Raw genomic sequence first — 27,992 nt, forward strand, 5'->3', positions numbered from 1 at the left:
TAGTGTGCGGCGCTGGGCCACTCAGGCCTGGCTCCTCTCCTTCCCAGGCCCCTAGCCGGCATGGACTTGAATGAGGGACTGTGAATGCCCTCCACAGCTTCTTCCTCATCCCTATAGCCAGGCTGTGTGCCTGGCATGTCACGGGTCTCCTCAAACCCTGACCCAGCCGTAGGAGGCAGCCCCATTGCTGTATCCGCTTTACAGAGGAGGAAACTAAGGCTCAGAGAGGCCCCCAGCTTGTGAAAGGAGCATCTGAGGTAAGTGTGCCTGACTCCAAAGCCCGAGCTTATCACCACTCCCCAGGACCCTGCTGGACCCCAGCCCTGCAGCGCCCACCCAGATGAGGCCCTGGGAGTAGCACCCCTGGGTGGGTTCAGCAGCTCCTGCTGAGTCTGGCCCCCTCTACAGCTGGTCAGGGGTGGGGTGAGGCTAGGAATACTGCCCAGTTCCCCACACTCACCTTTCACAACCCAACTGTTGGTGCCATGGAGCAAGAAGGGCGAGAAAGAGGCCACAGGAAGCAGCGACACTGTGGAGGGGAAGGAGGGGCGGGGAGAGGAGGCCGGCTCAGCAGAGCCTGTGACCAGAGGGCCGCACAGCTACAGGGCCAGTGTCAACAAGCTGGCCAAGGATGGTGACGCCCCGGGCCCTGGCCGTCCTGCTTCTCCTGCTTCTCCTGCACCTGGCCTCAGGTGAGCAGCTGGTTCCCTACCCGCTCCTGCCAAGCCTGGGAGACCCAGGCACAGAGACAGGGAAGGGTAGGGAGTGGGGGTGTCCAGAGCATGTCCTCTGAGGAGCCCACCCTGACAGCCTTAGCACCTTCCCTGACCTCTGGGTCAGTCCTGCTGTCCTGATAAAATGTGATCAGCACTGGGTCTTGGGTCCCCTTTGCTTCCCCACAATGCCCTGGAGGTGGGGTCCATGGAGACCGCTCCCCCACCCAGTCCCTCAGGCTGTAGATCCCTCACAGGCCTGGCTCAGGGTCATGGATGGGCCCCAGATAAGCTCTTCTTCAGCCGGCCTCTGGGCCCCCAGGGAAGGGGCTAGGGACCTTCTGGAGGCTCCCTGCAACACCTCCACCTGCCCCCCTGCCATGCGGGCTCTCCCTCCCTGTCCCCACAATGCCCTGCCTCATCCCTGCCGTCTTCAGTTACTCAAGCCAAGAACGAGACTCTTCCTGACCCTTCACTCTCGGCCACGCACGTGCCCATGTGGTGGTTCTCTAGGGCAGCTTGAGGACCCCAGGCCTTGGCCTTGCCTCTCTCTGGGGAAAGCTGTTCCCCACCCTGGCCCACCTGGCCAGCTCTCATTTATCCTTCTGGGCCGCTGGGTGTGCTGCCATCGGCGATGCTCCCCTCAGGCAGAGGTCGGTGCTCCCTCTGCGCTGCTCCCATCTCCGTGCCTTGAGTGCTCCTCCTGTTTTGCTCTTGATTCTGTGAGAAACTTTCATGCCTGTCCCCCACCCCCACCCCCTGTGTATGTGTTCAGCAGGGAGTCGTGTGGCTGTAGGCACATGAATCGACCTCTTTGGCCTTCAGAGAACCCAATTCCCTTCAAATGTTGGGAGACTCAGGGAAACACAAAGTTCAATCTAAGGCTCAAAAAGGCATGACAACCGGCAATGCCATCCTGGCAGTGAGGGGAGGGCCTGGGCACGGCAGGCCACCGGGCAGCCCTTGGTGGATTAATGAGCTTCACTACCAAGGGTGGCTCTCGGCCAGTCTCGGTGGGCGTCACAGGGACCTTGGTCCTTCACAAAACTTCAGATTCTCTGGCTGGGCCTTCAAGGCCTCCCCATGTGATGGAGTTTATCCTATGGTGACGTGGGTGCTCTGGTTCAGGCATTTGAATGGTGTGAGGAGCCCTGAGAGGTTTCTAGCTAGAGGTGAGTCTCCTTCCTTTGTGGAAGTTTATGGGTAGTTGCTGTGCATTCGTTTGCTCATTCATTCATTCATTTGTTCCAGAAGCACTGCTGGGGCTCTCTATGCAGTATCAGGCCCTGTGCTGGTACCATGTGGTCTCTGCCCTCAAGGGGCTCACAGTCTAGTACAGTGACAGGGGTGCTTCAAAGGAGTCCAGGGTGTGGTGGGGGCCCAGCAGGAGGCAGGCACACTTTTCAATAAAGGGACACTTTACAAGGGACACACCAGGACTGTCAGCAGGGAGAAGAGGCTGTGGCTGGTGGTAGAGAGAAGCAGGCCACTGGTGTTGAGCAGTAGTGATGGTAAGTACCGCCCTGCCCTCCTACCGCCCTCTGCCCTCTGGCCCACTCCCCATGTGAACCCAGATGGAGGTGGTCCTTGGAGTCCAGCCCCCGGGGCAGAGCAGGATGGAGACGTGCAGGGCGGGCCTGGAGGGGCGGAGGGGCACCATCTCGCACCCAGGGCTGGTTCAGGCTCTCCCTGTCTAGACTAGGTGCTGCTTCTAACATCTTCTGAAAGTAATGCAAATAAGATATTTCATAATCTCCGCACCAGGTACTTGCCAAGATCTTCACATATGCAAGGTCCTTGAAATTTCATGGCAGGCCGGGAGGGAGACTGTTTATATCCACAGGGTGCCCCCTGCACCCAGCGCCCGTCTGTAGCCCCCTCTGGCACGCAGAGGGCTAGGATTATAGAGTGGTACCTCCCCTCCAGCTGACAACTTCCTTCCCTCCTCTTCCTCCCTGCCCTTCTCCTGTCTCTTTTTCATCCTTCCCTCTTCTCTCTTGTCCTCCTTTGTTTAAAAAGCAAACATGCACCGTATTATATACATGCTCATCTATCAGATGCTTTTCCCATTAAACAATGTATCCTGAATATCTTTACAATCTAACAGAAAATTTAAACATTGTCACCTATAGATCTGATGTGACACGTAAAATCCAATCAAGAATGTTCCTTTTTTCCCTACATTTACTCTAATTTTGGTCTGCCATAATCTTTACCATGTATTTCATTAAAATTGAACTAGTTTCATCTACTGTGAAAATAATATTGCACATGATTTTTAAAAAATCAAACACTGGGGAAGGGTGTGAAAAAATGAAAATGTCTCCCTGCCCACCTCGCCCCCAGCACATCCCAGAGGTAGCCCCCCTCCACCCCCAGTTCCTGGTGTGCCAGTTGGAAACATAAAGGGGCAGATTGTCAATGACTCCCCACCCATAAAGGATATGACAAAGTAGCTCATGGAAAAAGACATATAAATTGATGCTCAAACTCCTTCTTAAATTAAAATGAAATTCAATTTTACCCCTCAGACTGGTAAAGATTTGAAACTCTGATAAAGTCTAGGACTATAAGCATGTGGGTAAGTAGTCATTCTTGCCCCCACTTATGGTGCAAGTGTAAATCGGGGTAGCCCCTTTAAGAAGGAACTTTGATGATAGCTAGCAATTTTTAAATGCTTGTACATTTTGATGCAGAGATTCCAAGGATAGGAATGTTTTCTATGAATTCTTAACATAAGCTGACGAAGACACAGGCAGCATTATTCAAAATAGTAAAAACAAGCAAAATAAACCCCTAAATGTCCATTGACAGGGGACCAATTGAAAAGTATTGCAACACGCATATACTGGAATAGTAGCAAATACATAAAGAATGAGATGGATTCACATGTGCTGCTGCGGAAAGCTCTTCAAGATGTATTGCTAAGGGGTCCCATTCATGTAAATTTTGTAATGACTTACATAAAGATACTTGCATATGCATAGCAATTTCCTGGAAAGTTGTGCAATAAATCATTGTAGACAGTGAGCTCTGGAGTGTGACCTGAGAGCTGCAGGGACTTTTACTTTTTACTTTATGTCCTCATGTACCGTTTAATTTTTTTAAAAAAACTCTGTGTATGTATTACTTTTGTTGAGAGATAAATATGTAGACACATCCATCCATCCAACATAAATACAGGAGTATTCACACAGTTTTACAATGCAATTCTCACCTCCCGGAAAAAGTAATCCTGGCTCTTTGAACACCTACAATGAGCTATGTCTTTAATGCATATGAGTTCTAATCCTCCCCACAACTATTTTTTAAATAACTTTCTTTTTTTTTAAATTTTATTTATTTTGAGGGGGAGGTAGGTTTACTTATGTATGTATGTACTTTTTAGAGGAGGCACTGAGGATTGAACTCAGGACCTCATGTATGCTAAGCATGTGCCCTACCATTTGAGCAATACCCTCCCCCCTTCTTCCGCAACTTGCAAGAAAGGTATTATCAGCCTCATTTATCAGAGAGTTTAAGTAACCAACCTGAGTCACACAGTTAGTAAGTGACCCAAAGCTTCCACTCCAACCCCTGTACCAGGTAAAAGGAGTCATGAAAGCTAATCTCTAGACCTGGAGCCTCCAACTAGCTGGTGACCTTGCTCAGTTGCTACGCTCCAGGGAGCCTCACTTTGTTGTATTCTCGACCCACTCGAGGAGGTAGCCTTGAGGATTGTACTGGGAATGTGGGAGAATGAGGCAAACTAAAACAGACTGTGTCCTAGTGTTATACCATGAGCCACAGTTGCAAGGGTTTGGAAAGTCTGATGTGGTACAACTGCAAAAATCCAGGCAGACTTCCTGGAGAAGGCACTAAAAGGGACCTGCACTAAAATGAAATCTTTTATCTACATAGCCATGTGCCAGACCTTTTGTACACTTTCCCCAAAGCATCCCACTGGCCCTGTGAGATGGGGGGAAGTATCTCCTTTCACATGGGAAACCGAGGTCTGGGGAGTGTATGAGTCCAGCTCAAGTTCACAGTTAGTGTGGATGGATGGAGCTGGGGATCTAGCCACACCACCAGACTCTAGATCCTGAGCTCCTTCCCCCCTACTCCCTACTCTTGTGGCCCACCCCCATGCAGCCCATTCACTTTCTGCATCCCTCCCTTAGGTGAGAAAAGATCCACAATCAGACATGAAATGCCACGAAATGTCTGCCAGGGGCGAATCAATAAAAACCGGTATGATGACTTCAGCCTTAAGGACACTGCTAAGTGCTTCCCAAAATGTACACAGTCGGGGAATGAATCCTGTAATCTGCGAGACTTGCAGAGGTAAAGGGCCCTCTGGACTGGAGAAGGGATGTGGGGCTCTGGCAGGGATGGGGTAGGGAGGCTGTTAGGAAGGGATAGCCCCAGAAAGTGCTGCCCTCATCTCACCCTTCCACCTTGTTTGACACCAGTGTTCCCCCTGACCCACCCACCGACCCTGTGGTCCAGGGGATGCAGACATGGGCTCAAATGATGATTTCCCTAGAGTGTGATCACACGTAAGGTGAACAAGATGCCAGTTTAGCTCAAAGGAGGGAAAACTGCTGAGGCTTCACAGAGGGGGTCACCCATGAAAGGGCTTTGAAGACTGCATAGGAGATCTCCAGTTGGATTCCAGCGATGTTAGGGGATACAGTCAGCAGAACTTCAGGGAGTACTGAGGGAGAACTACAGTGATTTGAACTGTGAAAGAATAAAGTGCTGGGGCTGGAGACAACAATGGAGAGATGGGGTGGGGGGTAGATAGGACTGGAAATATAAATGTGAAGGGTTGTGTAAGCTATAGCAATGCAGGAGGGACATGATTATTTTAAATAGGGGAAAAGCATAGTCAACTTTGAGTTTTAGAAAGGTTGCTCAGGCTTCGGGAAAGGATACGAGGGTGATGTTGTGGCCAGAGAGGTGAGCAGGTAGGATGCAATGGTCTGGGTAAGAGTGAAGTCTGAACCACCACCACCAACTGGCACTGTGCACCTGGATAGGAGGAACAGAGATGCTGTGAGACGTAGAATCAATGAAATTGAGAGACTGATAAAACCAAGAAACCAAGAGATATTGAATCGAGGGAGAAGAAATGGTTTAGATTGTTTACATCCATGAACCATCTCCAAAAATATCTTTGCCTTTCTTCCTTCCTCTCCCTTCCAATCAGTGCTCTTCTGGGATATTCAGAAAGGCTCATAGTTGGCACTCAGTACATAGTTGTTGGGGAAAATGAGTGAAAAGTTTACATTCCCAGACTTGGTATTAGGACAGCAAGTTGACTGAGCGGCATAATTTCAGTGGCTTGAAAATGCTTCCATCCCGACCTGAGCTCTAAGCAGCTGATCAGGAGGCTCCTCTTTGTGCTGCCTTACAGTGAGCAGAAGCACCTTGGCAAGAGTAGGGGCTCTGAGACGTGGAGGATGTAGACTCAGGTCCCAAAGCTATCACTTAACCAAGTTATCTCCTTTATTTTTACCATCCTATGAGGTAGGTCCTGTTATCAACCCATTTTTCAGATAAGAGAACTCCCATAGTTAAATAACTTGCCCACAGTTACCCAGCAGGTAAGCAGCAAAGTCAAACATGAACCTAGGTTTGGAGGGCAGTAGGTGGCGGTGTACTGGTGACTGCCAGTGCTCAAAAATGGAATCAGACTTTGGCCAGGTTGACTTTCCATGTCCTCATCTGTAAAATGAGGCTGAAATAACACCTGACTTCTGGAAATGTTGTAAGGATTAAATACATAATTCAGACACGGTAGCTATTATCATTGTTCCGCCAGCAATATCATTTTACTACTGTTCCAAAGCCTCTGGTCTTGATCTCTCTCCTATATCTTCCTCCTGGGCGATTGTTGAAATTAAAGGAAATAGTGCATGGAGGACTTATTAACAAATAGTAGGAACTTGATAAATTTGAGTGTTCTTTATTTTAATGACTTCTTCTGATTATAAAAGCAATTTATACTCCTCATGATAAATTTAGAAAGTGGCTTTAGAGAGGAAAATGGAAATTTCCCCTTCTTACTTTACAGAGATAATCATTATTTTCACACTGGTATATTTCTTTATATATAATTAAATAGACAGATAGATATGGATCGATATAGGTATAGATAGATTGTATAACTCATTTATCCATTCTACCATGCTAATGGGTATTTGCTCCAATCTCTGGCTCATACAAAAAGTGTTGCTATTAATATTCTTGTTCATGTATTTTGATGAGCATATGTATTTCTATAAGGTATATTCCTAGGAGTGGAATTGGTGGGTCATAGGATCGTCATGTGATTAGCTTTAATAGAAACTACCTAACAGTTTTCTAAAGTTCTTGAATGAAATTTCACTCCCACATTGTATGATAGTTCTAGTTGCTTCACATCCTTGTCAGCACTTGGTATTGTCTGCTTTTCCATTTTAGCCATTCTGGCAGGTTTGTACTGTATCATATGGTGATTTTAATTATATGTCCTTGATGACCCTTGAAGTTTAACACCTTTCATATGTTTACTGAACATTTTGATATCCTCGTTATGAAATGCCCTTTTTAGTCTTTGGCTTGCTGTTCTATGGGGTTGTTTGGATTTTTCTTAGTGATTTTTAGAGGTTCTTTACATATTCTGTATATGTGTCTTTGCAAATAGATACTCATGAATACATTCTTTCTCACTGTGGGTTACCGCTTCATTCTCTTAGTGCTGTCTTTTGACTAAAGACAGACATTCTCAATTTTAATGTAGCGTAGTATACCAGATTTTTACTTTATAGTTAATGCTTTGGGGTCTTATTTAAGAAATTTTTGCCTACCCCAGGATCACAAAGATACTCTTCTGTGTTTCCTTCTCAAAGATTTATTGCTTTCTCTTTCACGTTTGTCTCTATGAGCCACTAAAAAGAAGGAAAAAGACTGTGGAAAGCTCTACAGAGTTTCTGGCTTAGTGCCTCTCCAACCATAGAGTCTCAGAATTCTGAAAAATGTCTGGAGGAGAAAACAGCTGTACATTTGAGACCCTTCGAGTACCCAGGTTTATTTCTTCACCCTCCTCACCCCAACACCACCACTAAGACCCCCAAATGCTCTGCTTGTACTTGACAAAGCACTCTTGTGCCTGTTTGCCATCCAAACCTGGCTACAGTCAACCATTGATCTGCTCATCACTCTATAGGTTTGCCTCTTCTGGGCATTTTATATAAACGGAACCATACAACATGTTGTCCTTTGAGTTTGGCTTCCTTCACTTAGCATATTTTTAAGGTTCATTCATATTGTGACTAGCAGAGCATTTTTTGTGTGACCAGCAGTGACTTCTTATCCAGACGGAGCTCAAACTCCCAGCCTTTTGTCCATGCTTAGAATGAGCACATGTCCCCAGGGGAAAAAAAATCAACTGCAGATTTTCAGCTCATTTCTCTATGACTCTCCCTCTGCAGAATTTTAGCCCCTCTAGTCCTCACTGTTTCAGCAGTTCTCTGATGCCTTTAAACAAATTATTTCTGTATTATATCTAGCTTTTCTATGTGTCCTCAGTGAGAGCATTGATCTACCACAAATAACTCTACCCTACGCAGAAGCAGAAGTCCAAAGCCTGAACTTTTTTCTAAGAATAGCTATTTTGAGGTATACTATATATGACAACAAGATGCATACATCTTAACTGTACCACTTAATAAATTTTGCATATTTACATATGCATATTTTAACCACCACCTATATCAAGCTATAAAACTTTTCTAGCCTCCCAATCAATAGCACCCCATCATGGTAACCATTATCCTAACTTCTATAACAAAGTATTAGTTATACTTGTTCTCAAACTTAGTATAAATAGACTTGTTCAGTGCATACACTTCTGTGTCGGGCTTCTTTCCCTCATTCACATGCCTGAGATTCATCTGTTTCTTGTTTGTTTGTTTGTTTATGTATCAATACTTTGTCCTCATTTTTACCGTATAGAATCAATATACTGCTGTTTAGTATCTCTTCTACTGTCGAGCATTTCCATTGTTTCTGGTTTGAGGCTGTCTCAGTCAGTTCGGGCTGCTGTAACTAGTACCATCGACCAGCTGGCTTAAAAACACAGAAATTTGATGTTTGGGGGTTACATTCATATTTTAGCATGTATCAATAGTTTGTTCTTTTTTATTATTGAGTAATATTCCATTGTATGTACATACTACATGTTTATTCATTCACCAATTGATGAACATTTGTATTGTTTCCAGTTTGGGGTTCTTATGAGTAATGCTGCCATGAACATTTAAATTCAAGTCTTTGTAGACACACATTTTCATTTCTTTTGGGTAAATACCTGGGAATGGAATTGCTGCGAGATATGGTAAGTATGTTTAGCTTTATAAAAACTGCCAAACTGTTTCTTAAGGTGGCTATATCATTTGCTTTCCCACCAGCAGTGTAAAAAGGCTGTAGTTTCAATATATTTTTGCAGTATTATCAGTATTTTTGGTTATAGCCATTCCACTGAGTGTAGGTGATATTTTAATGTGGTTTTAATTTGCGTTTCACAAATGACTAATGATGTTGAGCACATTTTCATGTGCTTGTTAGCCATTTGTATGTTTTCTTTGGTGAAATGACTATTTAACTTTTCCCCTTTTTAAAAATTTGATTTGTTTTCTTATTATTGAGTTTTAAGAATTCTTTATGTAATCTGGATACAAGTCCTCTACCAGATGTATGATTTGCAAATATGCATTTGTTCCCCCAGTATATGTCTTGTCTTTTCATTTTCTTAATGGTATTTTTTTGACAATTAAAAGCATTTAATTTAGATAAAATCCAATTTAAATTTAAAGCATATCAAAGAAATGTTCATCTAGCTCAAGGTTACAACATTTTTCTTCTAAGTTTTCTTCTACAAATGTGTGGTTTTAGCTTTATAATTAGGTCAAGCATTTGGAGCTCATTTGTTGGGCACAGTGTGAGGTAAATGTCTAACTTTATATTATTACTGTTATTTTTCATTTGGATAGCTAGTTATTTTGGCACTATTTGTTAAAAAGACTATGCGTTCTCCACTGAATTGCATTTGGGAGAGCATTCCATTGAAGGGCTAAATGCAAGCTCCTGGAATGTCTTCTTCCCATTGAGATAGTTAACCAGAAATAAAATAACATCCTTGGGGGAAAATGTAGAGATTAATGCCACCATGAAAGGCTTGAAAGACAGGGGTGGTGGTGATACCTATCAGAACTCCATTTAAGTCACCAAAAGTCAGGTGGATCTTGGAGAATGACTGTGGACTATCATAAACTTGATCAGGTGTTGAGTTCAATTGCAGCTGCTGTCCCAGCTGAGTATGTTTACTCAAATAAATCAACGCAGCCCCTTGCAACTGGTAAACAGCTATTATATGGCTAAGGCTTTTTTCTCCATACCAACTTTCAAATCCTGCCAGAAGCAGTTTGCTTTTACTTGGCAGAGCCAGCAGTGTACGGCCAGGGCTTTCCTCAGGGCTATGTCTAGTCTCATCTTTGTCATAACTTGGTTATGAGAGACCTCATTAATCTTGACATTCTACAAAAGCATCACTCGAGTGCACTATATTAACAAGATTATGCTCATTAGATCTGATGAGCAGAAAGTAGCAAGTAGTGAAGATGCCTTAGGAAGACATACATGAACTAGAGGGTGGGAGATAAACCCCACGAGAATTGAGGGTCCCATCACCTCAGTGAATTTCTTGGACATTCAGAGGCCTGGAGAACATCAAGATATCCCCTCCAAGGTAAAAGCCAAGTTGTTGATCGCTTACATCACTTACAATGAAAAGACAGGCACAATGTGGAAAAATATGTATCATGCAAATATGAACCAAAAGCTATCTGAGTAGCTACATTCATATCAGACAAAGAATATCATGCAAATATGAACCAAAAGCTATCTGAGTAGCTACATTCATATCAGACAAAGAAAATGATCTTTAAATGGGTGTCAACTTTGTAATTAAAAAATCAACTGTACATCTATACTTTAGACTTTTTGAATATATGTTACTTTCCACAACTAAAATAATTTTTTAAAGTGTTCTGAGTACCAGATGAGGAAATCTTCCCTCAAGAAAGTAAATTCCTGGGCTGTTTTGTAAGGTCAAGGAATTTTTTAAGGGCATGAAGTGAGCTATGTGTATTGTGAAATTCAATTCACTATTTTTTTTTCATTACAATAAATATCACAATACTTCTTTGTTTAGTTTTTTTTAAAGATAAATAAAAGCTAGTATCAGTTGGTATAGCTCAATAAATTGATTTGGACAGTCTCATCCCACTGTTTCTGGCTGAATGTTGACCCATCCAAGCTCATTTGCACATATCTGCATGGTTACTTTTTATATTGTACAACTATTTTTTGTGTGGTTTCCTTGGGGATTTATTCCTTGGAAACTGTGACTGTTCAAAAATGGTGTCAAAACAAAAGCCTCACTTTTGTTTCCCTGGGAAGGCCCCCGTAGCTTCTCCTTTGCAACAGCCTTGACCTGGCTCTGTCTGCTCATGTTCACCTTCTCTCCCATTTCTACCTCAGCCCTCACCTGTTCAAAATTGCTTTTAAAAGGTGGACAACATGTCTTAGGACCCCAGGCTTAGGAAAAAGAACTCTGGTCATGGAGAAGTTTCAGTACCATGGAGAGCATGGGGGCAGGGATGAAGGTGGGAGAGGGGACTTGCCTCATCCTAGGTTTTTAGCTGATGGCAAGCGGGCTTCTGTAAAATAAATGACAATTAAATTTGTATCCAATGTGTTTCCAACACCAGCTCAGTTCCTGTAAGTCAGTTTGCATGCAACTCAGTTTTCAGTATTCAGTTAGCACTCAGTAAGTGTGACTTAGCCCTCACACTACACAATGATCATCTCATAGTTTAGAGTACTCAGAAGAATTTCTCCAAAGAAGATTTACACAGACCAACAAGCACATGAAAAGATACTTAACATCATTATTCACTAGAGAAATGCAAACTGAAACAGCAATGAGATACCACTTCACATCCGCTAGGATGGCTCCATTGCAAACTAACAAACAAAACAGAGTGAAAAATATCAAGTGTTGGCAAGGATCTGGAGAAATTGAAACCCTCAGACATTGGTGGTGGGAATATAAAATGGTGCAGCTGCTATGGAAAACAGTTTAGCAGTTCCTCAAGACATTTTTTAAAACTTTTTTTTTATTGAGTTATAGTCATTTTACAATGTTCTGTCAAATTCCAGTATACAGCATGATTTTTCAGTTATACATGAACATACATATATTCATTGTCACATTTTTTTCACTTTGAGCCAACAGAAGATCTTGTATATATTTCCCTCTGCTATACAGTATAATCTTGTTTATCTGTTCTATATATGCCTGTCAGTATCTACAGATTTTGAACTCTCAGTCTATCCCTTCCCACCTCGCTCCCCCTTGGCAACCACAAGCTTGTATTCTATGTCTATGAGTCTGTTTCTGTTTTGTATTTATGTTCTTCTTCTTCCTTTTTTTTTTTAGATTCCACATACGAGCGATCTCATATGGTATTTTTCTTTCTCCTCCTGGCTTACTTCACTTAGAATGACATTCTCCAGGAACATCCATGTTGCTGCAAATGACATTATGTTGTCGTTTTTTATGGCTGAATAGTATTCCATTGTATAAATGTACCACTTCTTCTTTAGCCAGTCATCTGTTGATGGACATTCAGGCTGTTTCCATGTCTTGGCTATTATAAATAGTGCTGCTATGAACATTGGGGTGCAGGTGTCTTATTGAAGTAGGGTTCCTTCTGGATATATGCCCAGGAGCAGGATTCCTGGGTCATATGGTAAATCTATTCCTAGTCTTTTGAGGAATCTCCATACTGTTTTCCACAGTGGCTGCACCAAACTGCATTCCCACCAGCAGTGTAGGAGGGTTCCCTTTTCTCCATAGCCTCTCCAGCATTTGTCATTTGTGGACTTTTGAATAATGGCCATTCTGACTGGTGTGAGGTGATACCTCATTGTAGTTTTGATTTGCATTTCTCTGATAATTAGTGATATTGAGCATTTTTTCATGTGCCTTTTGATCATTTGTATTTCTTCCTTGGAGAATTGCTTGTTTAGGTCTTCTGCCTATTTTTGGATTGGGCTGTTTGTTTTTTTCTTATTAAGTCATGTAAGCGGCTTATATATTCTGGAGATCAAGCCTTTGTTGGTTTCATTTGCAAAAATATTCTCCCATTCCATAGGTGGTTGTTTTGTTTTACTTATGGTTTCCTTTGCTGAGCAGAAGCTTATAAGTTTAATTAGGTCCCATTTGTTTACTCTTGCTTTTATTTCTATTGCTTGGGTAGACTGCCCTAGGAGAACATTTTTGAGATGTATGTGAGATAATGTTTTGCCTATATTTTCTTCTAGGAGATTTATTGTATTTTGTCTTATGTTTAAGTCTTTGATCCATTTTGAGTTTATTTTTGTGTATGGTGTAAGGGAATGGTCTAGCTTCATTGATTTACATGCTGCTGTCCAGTTTTCCCAACACCATTTGCTGAAGAGACTGTCTTTATTACATTGTATATTCTTGCCTCTTTTGTTGAGGATTAGTTGACCAAAAGTTTGTGGGTTCATTTCTGGGCTCTCTATTCTGTTCCATTGGTCCATATGGCTGTTTTTGTACAAATACTATGCTGTTTTGATTACTGTAGCTCTATAGTATTGTCTGAAGTCTGGGAGAGTTATTCCTCCAGCCTCTTTCTTTTTCTTCAGTAATGTTTTGGCAATTCTAGATCTTTTGTGGTTCCATATAAATTTTATTATGAATTGTTCTAGTTCTGTGAAATATGTCCTGGGTAATTGGATAGGGATTGCATTAAATCTGTAGATTGCCTTGGGCAGTATGACCATTTTAACAATATTGATTCTTCCAATCCAGGAGCATGGGATATCTTTCCATTTTTTAAAAACATCTTCTTTAATTTCCTTAATCAGTAGTTCCTCAAGAAATTAAACACAAAATTAGCCTATGACCCAGCAATTCTACTGCTAGGTATATATCCAAAAGAATTGAAAACAAATCTTAAAACAAAAGCTTCCATGTGAATACAAGCAGACCTTTTAACAATAGCCAAAAAGTGGAAACAAGTCAAATGCCTATCAATATCCATCAATGGATAAGTGTATAAACAAGATGCAGTATATGCATACAAAGGAATATTATTCATCCATAAAAAGGAGTGAGATACTTATACACACTACAACACAGATTAACCTTGAAAATGTGCTAAGTGAAAGAAGCCAGACACAAAAGACCAGATATATAATTCCGTTTATATGAAATATCCAGAATAGGCAGATTCATAGATTAGTGGCTGCCGGGGACTGGGAGGAGAGGAAATGCTTAATGGGTTCAGGGTTTCCTTTTGAGGTGATGGAAATATTCTGGAACTAGATAACCATGATGGCTACATACATTGTGAATGTACTTCATGCCACTGAATTGCACACTTTAAAATGGTAAGTTTTGTATTATATGTATTTTGTTACAAGAAAAGATAAACACATAAAATACACAGAGGGGCCACTGGCTGGAATCTCTCAGAACCAGCATGAATGGCTCCTGTGCCACCCCTCTTCTCCTGCAGTGACACCAGGGTCTTTCCTGTGATATTCTGGGTCACCCCTCCTACACCAAGAGCCTGATGATGGCTGCCCATGGCATGGCTCCTCCTGTCATCCAGGCGGGGGTCCAGGTAAGTGGGTAACTCAGCCTGTGAGACCCTATCTTGTCTGATCCTGGCCCTTTGTAGATACTGGCTGAACTTTGAGATCCATCTGGTGGAGGAAAGTCAAACAGAGACAGTGAATATGTCTTTTTTGAATGCTCTTGTCAAGAACATCAGCACGGACATCTTGGAAGACCTGCACTTCTCTCTGACCCCCTCTCAGGTGAAGGGTTCTCCCATCCCCATTGGCTGGTTCTGGCCCTACTTCCTCAGGCACATTCTTCTGGTCTGTGTTTGGTGCCTATCAACCCTCATCCTTCCCCTGTCTTGTTGGGAACAGGCCACTTGGCTAATGGGTGCTAGTGAGTTTACTGCATAAGTGGGTCCTGGTAACAGATTATCCAGGGTGCTAGGATGAGACACTTCGAAGCTCAGTGAATCAAAGGAGACTGAGTTCTAGCCCTGGACCTCCCACCACCTCACTAGGTGTTCTCCTTCTCCCTCTCTGTGCCTCTGACTCCTCATCTGTAAAATTAGCTCAAAGGCTGCTCCAAAGTCTGAGGTTCCCATGAGCTCTTCCACCCAGGGGATGCTTTAGAGACCAGGTAAACACAGACTTAGAGGTAATGCAAAAGGCCAAGAGGTAGAGTCTGGGTTTACACTGGTCTGGATTCAAATCCCAGCTCTGCCTCTTACCAGCTATTGTGATCTCGGGCAAATTACTTAACTTTTCTGAGCCTTGGTTTCTCTATCTGTAAAATGGGGACCACTTTCAAGGTCATCAGAGGAAGCAAATGAGATAATTCACAGGGACTGCTTGGTGCAGCGAGGGTACAGCCTCCCTTAAGGAGTAAAGCTGGTGGTGGAAATTTAGGCAACAGGCAAGTTGCTGTCATCAAGAGACTTAGGTCTGCCTAGAGAAGGGGAGGTGAAAGACAGATGGGGCCTTTCTCAGCCCTTTATCTTGTCACCCAAGCAGCTGAGCCCTCCACGTGGGGTGTGCACTGGCCTCCGAAATCACCCACATGTCTTTTTCACAAGGGTTTGGACTAGGAAGCAGAAAGTTGGGGCCCTCAGCTACAACTCTTAGGTCCCCCTTTTCTAATGCCCATGGGATGCTTTTGAGGCAGAACCAGGTGAGACCAGGCTGTAGCCCCAGGTCAACCGTGAGGTTGGAGGATGAACAAAACATGCTTGGAAGCTACTAGTGAAATTTATTTTCATATTTTGACTGTTCTTAGCTTTTAGAAAATGTGTTGTTGGGGGGAGGAGGCTCTCATACTCAGTGTGAATTCTTGTGTTCGCCCTCTTTGCCCTCGCTATCTCCCTTCCTGATGGCCTTACGTTTTCCGTTTATTCTTGAGTCAGAAGCCAGACAGACACTGTCACTACAGCCCTATGTAAGCACAGCGAGGGTCAGGACCCCAGCTGACCCTCCCTCACACTCGCAAATGAGCCTGTCCAGGTGTCACCCCTTCACACCCCACTTTCAGCCTGACAGGTGGCCACACAGGTGCCTTGCTAACTCCATTTTTATATTGGAAAAACAGAGGCTCCATGAGGGCCATCACTTGGCCAGGGGATCACAGCCTGGACAGAGCACAGCTTAGACTGTGCCTCCAGGTTTCCCACCTCAGTGCTAACATCGTCGGTGCTGCCCATCCCTGCAGCGTGCCTCAGTTTCCCCTCCCCCTCCCCCAGGGAGTGGCAGGACCTTTTGCTGGGGGCTAGAATCTTGGGTAAAGATGGGAGGGCTGGGTCTGTGGTTGCAGATTCCGATGCAGGTGACGGAGGAGGAGCACCAGCATCCTGACAGAGTCCGGCTGCCCAGAAGCCTTTTTGCATCCCTGCAGAGCCGGGGGCCAATGGTCCGGTTGGCCATAACTGTCTTGGACGTCGGTTCGGGGAATCTCTTCAAGGTGAGAAGAGGCCTAACGGTGGCTCTGAGGTTCAGTGCTCGGTCCGCCAGGCCAGGCTTAGGGATGGAGGAGGTGATTTTGGAGAGTGTTCCTAAAGCAGCCCGTGGTCACACCAGCCCCCTGTCTCTAGAGTCTGTGGATTGCAGGCTCACACTGATTATACACACTCAGCAATTCGGACCCCCACACCAGTGCCCTTGGGCTTGCATGTGTATCCTGTGTGTCCATGTCCCCCGTGTGTCCTTGTGCATGCACAAACATGCATACCCTTTCTTATTCCGGGTGCACACGTTATCACGTGTGTGCTGGTGTGACCATGTTCACACAAGGAAGTATGCCCAGATCCTTGCAAATGTGTACTGGTGTGTGTCCCCCTGTGCTTAAGGTGTGAATCACATTTGCTGGCCAAGCCAGGTCATGTGTCTGCTCTTGAGGCTGAGCTCACATGGGGACATGTATAGCCCTGAGTGTCGGTATGAGCAGGTGCTCACCTACCTGTGGGCACCCACTGCCCTCCATTTCGCAGCTGATCTTTCTTCTAACCCTGTGCTCCTCCAGTTAAGAGGGCAGAGGAGCCCCAGAGGCCAGCAACGAGAGCCATCAGGTACATGGCTTTGTGGGTAGTTCTCGTGGAGTGTAAGGGCTGCCCTGGCCTAGCCTGAGCGGGAGACTATGGGGAGCAGCAGGAAGAAGGTCGCTCATGACCCCTCACCCCTCTGGTCCTCTGGCCCCAGACTTGGCCCTCCAAGCAAGGGCCACGATTCTTAGAGGCTCCCGGGAGCCCCCACCAGTGTTGGGTTGGGCCAGCCCCTTGTGCAGCCTGGCCTCCCCACATCCCTCCACAGGGTCCCCGGATCAATCTGGAGGACGGCAGCCGCGTGTTGAACAGTCGCCTGGTGGGCTTGAGTTTGGGTCATATACCTGTCGCTGGCCTGGCTGACCCTTTGGAGATCACCTTCTCCCACCAGCATCAGCCTCCTGTGAGTTGCCCGCTCAGGCCTGGCAGTTACTGAGAAGCAGACACACACGAGTCTCTGCAGCCCCAACCCTTCCACATCCACCCGAGGGAAGTCCACTAATCCATGTGCCCGCAGACATCCGACTCTCCCACCCACAGCCCATACCTAGCCACCCCAACACGCTGACCCGGGATACATCAAAGCTTCGCGTTCCTGTGTGACCACTGGCTGAGCCTTGCCCTCTACCTAATGCACACAGGTGCTGAGACACGGAGCATGCTGTCCTCTCCCCCTCCCCTCCCCACTCTCCTCTCCCTTCTCCCAACCTCCCCTCCCTCTCCCCTGACTCTCATTCTCTGGTTTCAGAACATGACCCTCACCTGTGTATTCTGGGATGAGACTAAAGGTAGGGCCTGGAGGACCTTCTCTGGGTAAGATGAGGGGAAGGTATGGGTTCCTTAGGGGACAGGTCTCAACTGCAGGGTCCCTCCCCTTGGTCTTTCCTCTCTGACTCCCCCTCTTCTGTTTCCTTCCCCTCCCCTCCCCTCCCCTACAACCCATTCCCTCTCCTATGCTCCCCTCCCCTCCTCCCCAGGGTCAACAGGAGACTGGTCTTCCAAGGGCTGCTCCACAGAGCGCGGAGTCAACAGAACTGTCTGCCGCTGTGACCACCTGACTTTCTTCGCCCTGCTGCTGGTAACGGCCCACCTGCCCCGATCCCAGCAGTTCTGGAGGTGCCAAGGCTCCCGGCCCAGGGTCGGGGCCGCCTGGCAGGGGCCAGGGCCTTTGGGGTATGTGGGCCTGGCCTCCAACTGATGGGGCCCTTGTTCCGGACGATCACCCACAGAGGCCGGTTTTGGACCAGGCCACCGTGAAGGCCCTCACACTCATTTCCCAGGCTGGCTGTGGGACCTCCATGATCTTCCTGGCCTTCACCATTGTCCTGTACGCTTTCCTGAGGTAGGTCACCCCTGTCCCCACCCCGCATCTCCCTCCTGCCCTCAAGGGCAGCAGCCAGGCAGGGTAGTAACCACAAAACAGTGCTGCTGGTGCAGCCTTATACTGATATTTTCTCCAAACCTCAGTTTCCTCATCTGTAAAATGGGATTGGAGGCTGGAAAGTGCCTGGGCTATTTTAGTTACAAGTGGCAGAAACTCAGATTGGTTTAAACATAATAGAGAATGTGTGGTCCGTGCAATTGAAAAACCCAAAAACTTTGGGCGTGGTTGGATCCAGGGGCTCAAAAGATGTCCTTAGGACTTAGTGTCCCTCTGCCTCTCACAACTTTGTTTTCCCCTTTGTCGGTCATGCCAGGTAACTTCTCCACCCTCAAGGGCTTTGGGGAGCCCCAGGCTTGCATCGCAGCCTCTTAGCTGCCTAGACAGCTAATATTCTAAACTAAGCTCCAGAACTGAGGTCTCTAAATTTTTTTAAAATTTTGAAATAATTATAGACTAATAGGAAGCTGCAAAAATAGTACCTAGAATCCTAGGACTCCTGCATCCTGTCTCCCCAGCGCTGACATTTGCTGCAACTGCAGTGCGGGAGAAAAGCAGGAGGCTGGCGTTGGTACAGCGCTGCTGACGAGAACACAGAGCTCGTTCCATTTTCACCATTTTCCACACGCATTCAACTGTGTGTGTACGTGTACGTGTGTGTGTGTGTGTGTGTGCGCGCGCGCATGTTCACACACGCACACAGGACTAGCTATATCTTTCGTAGGGCCCAGTCCAAAATGAATATATGTGGCCCTTTGTTCAAACATTATTAAGAATTTCAAGATGGCGACAACAGAGCATTAAAACAAGCACTGAGCCCTTCTGAGTGCAGGGCCCTGCAGAGGTCACACACCCCAGGAAGCAAGCTGGCCGTGTGTGTGTGCACACGCGCAGTTCCATGCAGTTTCATCCCATGGATACCAGAGTCGGGTCTAACTAACACAACGTGCCCCTGGCTGAGCAGGCCACTGTGCTTAAGGTGTGAATCACATTTGCTGGCCAAGCCAGGTCATGTGTCTGCTCTTGAGGCTGAGCTAACGCAAGGGCTAACTGCACCCAAACTGCAAGGCTGAGTGTGGGGGAAGGTGCTCCTCAGGGAAACCTGGGGCTGTTTCTGGAAGAAGGAGGAGTGGGTGCAGGACAGGCAGAAACTGCTGCAGCCCGTGCCCAGGCTCTCCCAGGCCCCGGCCATAGCTGAGGGACCCACAGGAGCTGCCAGCCTGGAGGGGACTGTGGAAGTGGCCCTATGCTTGGCCTGCCTGTTCCCCAGCCTCCTTGCCCATGACAAACCTGAAGCAGCCCTTGGTCTCCTGACTCCCAGCCCAGGGCCCTCCTACTGCCCTTCTCCACATGCTGGCACCATCCGGCCCTGGGCTGCAGCCCCCACCAGCCCCACCTAGTCCATCTCAGACTGAACCGTGAGTGTAAGTGGTATCACCCCAGCCACCACCCCCAAGCCCTGGCCTAGGACACTGCCTCCATTCCCAACACACTGAGCGTGACCTGTCAGCGGGCTGCACTGCTGGACCCTGTGAGCTGGGCTTGGAGCTCCAGAAGGAATTGTCACCAACTCCCAAGGGTGGGGCCTGGCATCTCAGGTGAGGTGGACATTATCCCCCAACCCCCTTCAGGCAGCCCTGAGCTGCAATCCCTCCAGTGAGAGCCCTTTGGGATCTGATTTTCTAGGAAGTCAGAGTGAAAACTCCACAGAGAGGGAAGTGAGCCCTGGGCTGGGAGCCTGGAGCCCCTGCCCAGCTCTGTGACTCTGTGTCCCTGTCCCTCTCTGAGCCTCACCCTCCCTACTGCGTCCTGGGCCTTGCGCATCCATCCCCTGTCTGTCCACTCACTCAGCCAATGCACCTTGCTGAGCCAGGCCCGAGGTCACAGCACAGGGAGAGGCAGCAACAAGGGGAGGGTGGAGAGTTACATTGCACTGCTGGGAAACTTCCAAATTAGCTTGGGATAAGCGGCATTCAGTGACAGCCTTCCCAGATGAAACACCCAAGGGGAATTTGGAAGGTGCAGCAGGGAAAGGCATTAGGAGCAGAGGGGAGAGCGTGGGCAAAGTCTGGGAGGTGTGGAGAAGCAGAATGCTTTCAGGGAATCGCAAGTTACACAGTTTGGCTCAAGCACGAAGTCAAAGGATGAGGCCAGTGTGGATCCAGAATCCACAGGGCCCTGAGGGTCACAAGAGGGCTCCTGGACTTGAACCAGAGGGGGCTCACACCCTGGCTGCTGGCAGTGGTGGAACAGAGGAGGCTGGATGAAGAGGCCTGGGTGTTCCTTGCAACCTCTCGCTGGCCTTCCTTGCTCCAGATTCTCCCGGCAGAGATTCAAGTCTGAAGATGCCCCTAAGATCCACGTGGCCCTGAGTGTCAGTTTGTTTCTCCTGAACCTGGCTTTTTTCATCAATGTGGGGAACGGCTTGAGGGGGTCCAATGCCGCCTGCTGGGCCCGGGGAGCCATCTTCCACTACTTTCTGCTCTGTGCCTTCACCTGGATGGGCCTGGAAACCTTCCACCTTTACCTGCTTGTCATCAAGGTCTTTAACACCTACTTCGGCCACTACTTCCTGAAGCTGAGCTTCTTGGGCTGGGGTAGGTGCCGCCTGGATTGGCAGAGGGGCTGGCTGGCCCTGGGAGGGGCAGGAAGGAGGCCAGCCTAGCGGGGAGAGGCAGCTCCCTCTCTGATGGGCTCAGAGGTCAAGAGATGCACAGCTGGAGGGGGTTTGGAGGAGGACATGCCAAGGAGCCCCAGCAATGCCACACCTCCCCCCACCTCTGCCCCCAGGCCTGCCTGCCCTAATAGTCATTGGCACCGGGAGCGCCAACAGCTATGGCCCCTACGCCATCCGTGACAAGGAGAACAGAACCACACTGGAGCTGTGAGTGGCCGCTGTGGGAGCAGGGGTGATTTCAGGGCCCTGGGGATGCAGATCAGGGCCAGAGGGAGGTGAGGAGAGGAGGGAATCCTGGGAAGAGAGACGAGTAAGTCAAGGCAGAGGATCCTCAGCTCCAGCTGGCTCATAGCGCAGAGGGGTAGACTGAGGCCTGGAGAGAGGAAGTACAATGAGAGAGGCGAGGGAAGGAGAGAGCACTGGGGCAGGAGCCTGGGTCACCACCAGCCCAACTGACACCTTTGGGCAAATTTTAAAAGGTACCCTCCATCCCTCTGACCTACCAAGCTGGGTGCTCAGCCTGGTGAGTGGCAGGCGAGCTGGATTTCAGCCCCCACCTGCCCCCACCTGCCCCCACCTGCCCCCACCTGCCCCCCAAGCCAGGTGCCCTTGTGCCAGGCACAACCTGTCCCATATTTGCAGCAGCTCTGGTTCTATCCAGAGCTGAGTTGCCTCTGAGTTGCTATATGACTGTGGGCAAGCCCGTCACCTCCCAGAGCCTGGGTCTCCTCATTTGTACAACAGGAGGCTGATCCACATGTTCATTGGGGCCTTTCACTCCTGCAGGGCAGGGAGCAGTGGGACTGAGCTGAGCCTCTCCCTGGGTACCTGCACAGGCTCTGTGCTAAGATGGGCTGGTGAGGCCTTGGTCCTGTCCCCAGAGCCTCAACTGCAGGGGCTGTAGGAGCTGGGTGGGTAACATAAGTGCCTGCAGCAACCTGGGTGGGGACAGCAGCAGACTGGCAGTCACATGCCAGTCTAAAGGGCAGCTGATTACTGTCCCTCAGGAGGATGTGTGGTTTTATCAGAGAAGCAGAAATCTAGATGTTTATTCCACCTTTTAAAGGGCATTCATTCATTCAATTTTTTTTTTAACAACATAATGTGGGGCAAAGGAAACATGTCTTTGGGACCAAATTGGCTCTTTTGTGCTCACTGTTCTAAAGACACAGTAGCCTGGAGCTTCGGGACAGCTCCTTTCCCGAGATAGATGGACAGAGGCTGGGGAAGCCATCTTCTTGGTCAGAGAAGGTCAGGCAGGGGATGCTGCCGGGGCTGGCTCTCAGGTACTCCTTCCAGCCCCAACGGCCATCCACCTTCTCCAGCTGCTGGTTCCGTGAGGACACTGCCATCTCTGCCCTCTACGTCACCGTCCACGGCTATTTCTTCATCATTTTCCTCTTCAGCGCTGTGATTCTGGCCCTGGTGGCCTGGAAGATCTTCACCCTGTCAAGTGCCACAGCGGGCAAGGAGAGAGGGCAGACCTGGAAGGGGGTCCTCACCCTGCTGGGCCTCTCGAGCCTGACAGGTGTGACGTGGGGGCTGGCCATCCTCACACCCCTGGGCTTGCCCACCACCTATGTCTTTGCACTGTTCACCTCTCTGCAAGGTGAGGCTCCTGGGCCAGGGAGGTGGTGGGCTGCCTTGTCTGTGCCAGGGGGTGTTGCAGGGAGGGGTCAGTGGCAAGAAACAGGATTCCAGTCAGGCCAGCTCAGATCAAAGGTACTGATTTTAAATCTCCAGGGCTCTCCCAAGGACCCCACAGCAGGTAGCCTGGCTGACCTCATGAGAGCTGGTACCAGGCTCAGGAAAAGCCACCAAAACCAAAGCAGATAGTTTCTCCAACTTTTTCTCTGGAGTCACGTGTAGTGTCTCACCTTCCTCTCTCTATGGAAACTTCTTCATTCTTCTCTCTGCTGGCCCATTTCCTACCCATGGCTCAATATGGCCCCCTCATCCCTATGTGACCTTCCAAGTCTAGTGAACAACCACCACCTGGTTCAGTCTCTTCTACGTTCCTAGGAGAGTCAAGGATCTGACTGGGCCATCTTGGGTTAGGTGTCCATCTCTGGTCCAATCAGCTGTGACCAGGAGGGCAGTGCCATATGATGTGATGGCCACATGACATGACAGTCTCAAAGGAACTGTGGAGGCAGGAAGGAAATGATTAGTGGAGGAAATGATTGATACGTTTGCTCCCTTCCCCTATAGGGTCCTTCCTGTGATACCCAGCAAAGGGGCAGATGCCCAGGGTGTGTGGGGGACATGGTTTCCCTGCCTGCACCTGTCCTCTTTGCTCCTCACACACCTGCTTCATACACGCAACTTAAAGAAGCATCACAGCCCGACTGTGAGGGAAACATCCAAAAAGGGGAATGACCAGTGTGTGCTTTGATTTGGTCTCATCCTGTTCCAGAGCAGTCACTAGGAACCCAGGGGTCCTATGAGACTGTATGACATCATGACTGGCAGCACTGGGGACAGGCAGACCTGGGTTTGAATCCCACCTCCACTCACCACCCTAGCAAGTCACTAAGCAACTCTGATCCAGTCTTCTGTACAGTTGGGATAATTCCAGTATCTTTCTCACCAGATTTCACGATGAGTAACTGAAATAGTGTGTGTGTGGGACACAGTAGGCTTTCAATATATGGGAACAATGTTAATGACAGTGGGAATCATTATTATTAGGCAAATGGAGACTGTCCCCAGATGAAGAATCATGAGTCCACATCTGAAAGGTCCCAGGGCTTAAGACTTGGGGAGAGATGCACCTTGAAGCTGCAGATTACATCATTATTCTTTCAGAGGGTACCTGGAATGGTTAAGTCTGAACACTTAACCACATTGTGTTTTCTCAACTGAGTGTGAGCTACTCGGTACTTCTGTCTTCCTCCCAAACGCAACAGAGCCCTCAATCCTCTTTAACTGCCTTTGAACTCTTCTCAATATCTTTTATTGTTGTTTAAATTTCTTTTAAATTTTAGTTTAAACTTCTTTTAAAGACACAAAGTTTTTTACTTTTCTATCAATTGCTGTACTTACTACAACTCTTAAACCTCACACCTTCCCTCTTCTTCTTGCTGACGCACATCCTGTAATAATCCTTTATAAGAGGGACAGTGGTAGTTGTTTTGTACGTATTAAAATTCTTTTATTTTGTTCTTTCTTTTCTGTGATAGATGAATGTAGAGATTTTATTTCAGGGACTGTAGTCTTTATTCCAGAGAGACCTATTTGGTTCCTTTTCAGGAGTAGGTTTCATTTTTTTTTTTTTGCCTGATTTTTCTATAAATTCTTGAACATTTACAGTGGAGCTATTTCTCCTCTGGGCAGCTGCCAGTCCAGGCCCCATCCCAGTCTCACCAAGCCCCTCTCCTCCCTGACAGGCATCTTCATCTTCTGCTGGTTTATTGTTCTCTACTTCCCAAGCCGGAGCACCACGACCTCGACTTCTGGCACTGCCCGAGTTGACCAAGCCCACACCATGTCTCAAGCCTAGGGGGCTGCCAGGTGGCCAGGTGGGGCTGGCCCTGTGCTCTGGACTCAGCTGTGACTTGCTGTGTGACCTCGGGGCTCCCTGCTTCCTTCTGGGCCTCAGTGTCCTCCTCTGTACAGTGTGACTGGGGAACAAAGGGATGGGAACAAAGGGGGACCACGTGGCTTCAAAGGTCTTATCCAGACACACCTATGGATCTGAGAATTCACAAATCCAGGATGGCATGAGTCTAAAGTCCCCATAATCCTGAGACCCCCGCCGGGACAGAGTAACACCCTCACCCCGCCCCCACGCCCACCGCCTGCCTTCAGAACAAAGCAGTCTCTCTCTGCGTCACCATCTTCTGGTCTCAGAAAGAGCCTGAGCCCAAATGAGGAAGTCTGTCATTGGCCCAGCTTCTTGAAGTAGCCCCCAGCCGCTCCCCTTCCTTCCTTCCCCTTCACTGCCCTCCCTCTGCTCCACCCTCTGGCTGCCTGCACCTGAGGGGGCATTCAGGCAGCCGTTTCCGCCTCAGGTACCAGGGCAGTTGTTGCCTAGAGGTTTGTTTGGGAAGCAGTTGGTCCTCCCATCCAGCCTTTCCCTGGTCTTGGCCACTCCCATCAGGGCCCATCCTCAAGGAAGAGCCTCCACTGTCCTGGGGGCTGTCCTGGGGCACCAAATTTCAAAGAATGCCACTTACTCAGTGGGTGGTATACCTCAAGCAGGCCCTCCAGTCCCCATTCTGACCGCCCCCTGGGTGGCCTGACCTCTGAGCTGCTGTCCCAGTGGGGGGAGGACAGACGGTTCGGGCTCCATGTATCTGAGGGCGAGGAGCCAGTGCAGGGGGGCTGAGCTGAGCAGAGAGAGGGTGGGTGTTTCTTCTGGAATCTGAGTCCTATAGAACAGGGTTGGGGGGCACTTTGACAGCCTCCCTCACCGGTTCAGCCCAGCCTGAGGCCCTGAATAAATATTTGTTGGCCAGCTAGATGGATGTGTGAGTTTGGCACCAGCCTGACAGGGCCCTGAGCTCTGGAGGGCCTCAGATCAGACCTAACTGAGTTTGTCATTTCCAGTGGCTGGGCCTAGTTTTGCAACCACTGGTTTCCTTGGTAGGAAACAAAAAAGAGGCAGAGACAATAGAGATAGAGGTAGAGATACAAAGACAGATGGTGAGAGATAGAGAGAAAGAAAGGATTAACCGATAAACTGACACAAAGAAAGAAAAGAGAGAGAGAGAGATGCAATAAGACACCCCATCTCCCCCGTGGCCTGGCCTGACCAGGAAGGCAGGGCACTGGTATCCATCTGCCTTCCTGGACACCCACCCGGACCCACCGAGCCTGTTGGTGGCCCCCTCTAGCCTTAACTTACTCCTGAGGACGTCCCACCCTCCCTAACCAATCCCCACCCTCCCTGCCCAACCCCTACCCTTCCCAGAGTGCTTTGAAGACTTTGTTGAGCAGCTTTTGCAGGTGAGAATTTACTACTATCAGACCCTCCTCACAGCCCCTGGCTACCTACCTGCCTCCTCCCCGCAGATGCCCTGGACTGGATTCCCCTTCTCCCTCCTCCCACCTAGCAAACCATGAAAGACAGGAAGCCCCAGCCCTTGTTTTATGTAAGTCTCTGTGTTCCTGGAAGGGAAATCTTAAGAGTGTGGACATTACAACAGTTGAGCCACATTATCTGTCTTTGTGGATAGACTTGGTGGATTTGAAGGCTTAACATTATAGACATCTATTTCTCACACTGAAGGTCTCAGCTCCCTTACGCCAAAGTCTCAGGGTTAGTAATCTGTCTTCAGAAGAACAGCTGCTCCAACATCTGACAGGCCTGGGGTCAAATCCTAGCTCTGCTGCTCAGGGGCTGTGTGACCCTGGCCTGTGACTGCACCTCTCTGAAACTCAGTTTCACCCTCTGTAAGATGGGCATCATCAAGTCCTTGCCTCGTCCTGAGAGCTAATTTAAGGGAGGCGATAAAAGTAAAGTGCTCAGCACTGAGTCAGCAAGAGTTAGTTGGCTCCCCAAGGTCCCCCTGGGCCTAAAGAAGAACCAAGTGTAAAGTAAATTGTGAGCCTCTGCAGCCTGTTTGTAAACTAGGAGGACGTGAAGTTTAAAGCTCCTTTCCAGATTCCTTGTACAGCTTTGCCAAGTGGGCCAGCCCTGGATGGGGAGGAGGGAATGGAGGCCTGGGGAGGCCCAGCAACCTGGCCAAGGCCACCGTGCAAGCTGGGCTGGTGCTGGAGCTGGGTCCTCCCTGGGTTCTAGAGATTTCAACTCCTCCCTGACCCCTGAGTCTCAGGGGAAACTCTGGGCTGTGGCTTTTTCTTGCCTTTCCTACTAAGATGTGCTCAGTGGGATGGGGGATCAACAAAGCCACAAGTGCCGAGTGGGCTGGGTTTCCAGGTGCAGGTGAAGAAGCAGATTTGTAGATGGGAGTGTAGCTAATGGTGGGGATGTGCTTGCTTTCTGCCTGGCTCTTCACCCTGGGGCCAGTCAGGGGCAGAAGGGCTTGGGTCCCTCATTGCCTGGGGTCGCTGCAAGAGTGGCTCCAAGTGCCAAGTTGAATACATGCTGAGGCCAGGCAGGGTGATGGCAAAAATACACTCCAAGGTCCAGCGTGGACAGATGGGGTTTTCCTGTCATTGAAGCATCACAGTGGCAACCTAGGAGGTGGAAAGAGCCATGGTTAAGAGCATGAACTCTGAGGTCAGCCTGCCTGGTGCAAATTCTTTGCCTTCGACCAATTCCTCACCTGCTGAACCTGTAAAGCAGGGATGGCAGTAGCTGCCCGACAGGGCTGATGATTAAGTGAGATACTGGCTATCTGCCCCATGCATAGTCAATGCAGCCTTCATCAAGACAGATGGAAACCAGCGTGGGTCCTGGCATGGCTCCCCGTTGTGGTGGACAGAGCCAGGCTGCCTGAGTCCTGGTTCTAGTCCAGGCTGGACCTCTGATTTAGTACATAACTCATGGGACAGAGAAAACTTATGCATTAGCTGAGTGGCCCATGAAAATGTTTCTTTTTAATTTATTTTAAATTCCAAAGGAAAAATGAATAGATGGATAATGAACATGTAATTATGAGTCCATCCAGGATTATATTTGTTTTTGTACCAATACAGTCATAAAATGTAATTTTTTCTGTTTTGTTTTTGAAGGAAAGGGCCCATGAAACTTGTAATGCTACCCTGTGAGGGGTAGTGAGGTCCAAAGAGACACTGCAGGTATCCTCACAGGGTTATATAGTTGCAGTTACTGCATTGACCACGCATAGGGCAGAAGCAGTGGTGTCCTGGTAAATGTTAAACAACTACCTGATGAGAGAACAAGCCCTGATCTGGAGCATTTGCCAATTTCTGTGGTGTAAATAATCTCCTGGCCAGTGTTAAGCTATCAATGTGACATCACTGAACAGAAGTTGGAAAAACATGCAGAGTAGCTCACCATTATATAGTATTTTCATTGTACAGATACAATAGACATAAATAACCTCAGGAGCTTAGATAATAGTAAAATGCAGTGA

The 27,992-nt window shown here is 47.9% G+C and overlaps 1 protein-coding gene across 1 annotated transcript; it reads left to right on the forward strand.

Moving 5' to 3' along the window:
* Positions 1 to 27,983, forward strand: ADGRG3 (adhesion G protein-coupled receptor G3). The gene is made up of 13 exons (XM_072967452.1): positions 1 to 257; positions 496 to 692; positions 4,874 to 5,036; positions 14,516 to 14,654; positions 16,204 to 16,350; positions 17,196 to 17,330; positions 17,676 to 17,715; positions 17,905 to 18,005; positions 18,157 to 18,269; positions 20,625 to 20,905; positions 21,099 to 21,192; positions 22,311 to 22,594; positions 24,375 to 27,983. Exons 2-13 carry the CDS (start codon positions 632 to 634, stop codon positions 24,485 to 24,487), a joined length of 1,671 nt encoding a protein of 556 aa, XP_072823553.1. The 5' UTR covers positions 1 to 257; positions 496 to 631; the 3' UTR covers positions 24,488 to 27,983.
* The last annotated feature ends 9 nt before the right edge of the window (positions 27,984 to 27,992 follow it).

Source organism: Vicugna pacos, chromosome 9, assembly GCF_048564905.1.
Source record: "Vicugna pacos chromosome 9, VicPac4, whole genome shotgun sequence".
Classification (NCBI taxonomy): Eukaryota; Metazoa; Chordata; class Mammalia; order Artiodactyla; family Camelidae; genus Vicugna; species Vicugna pacos.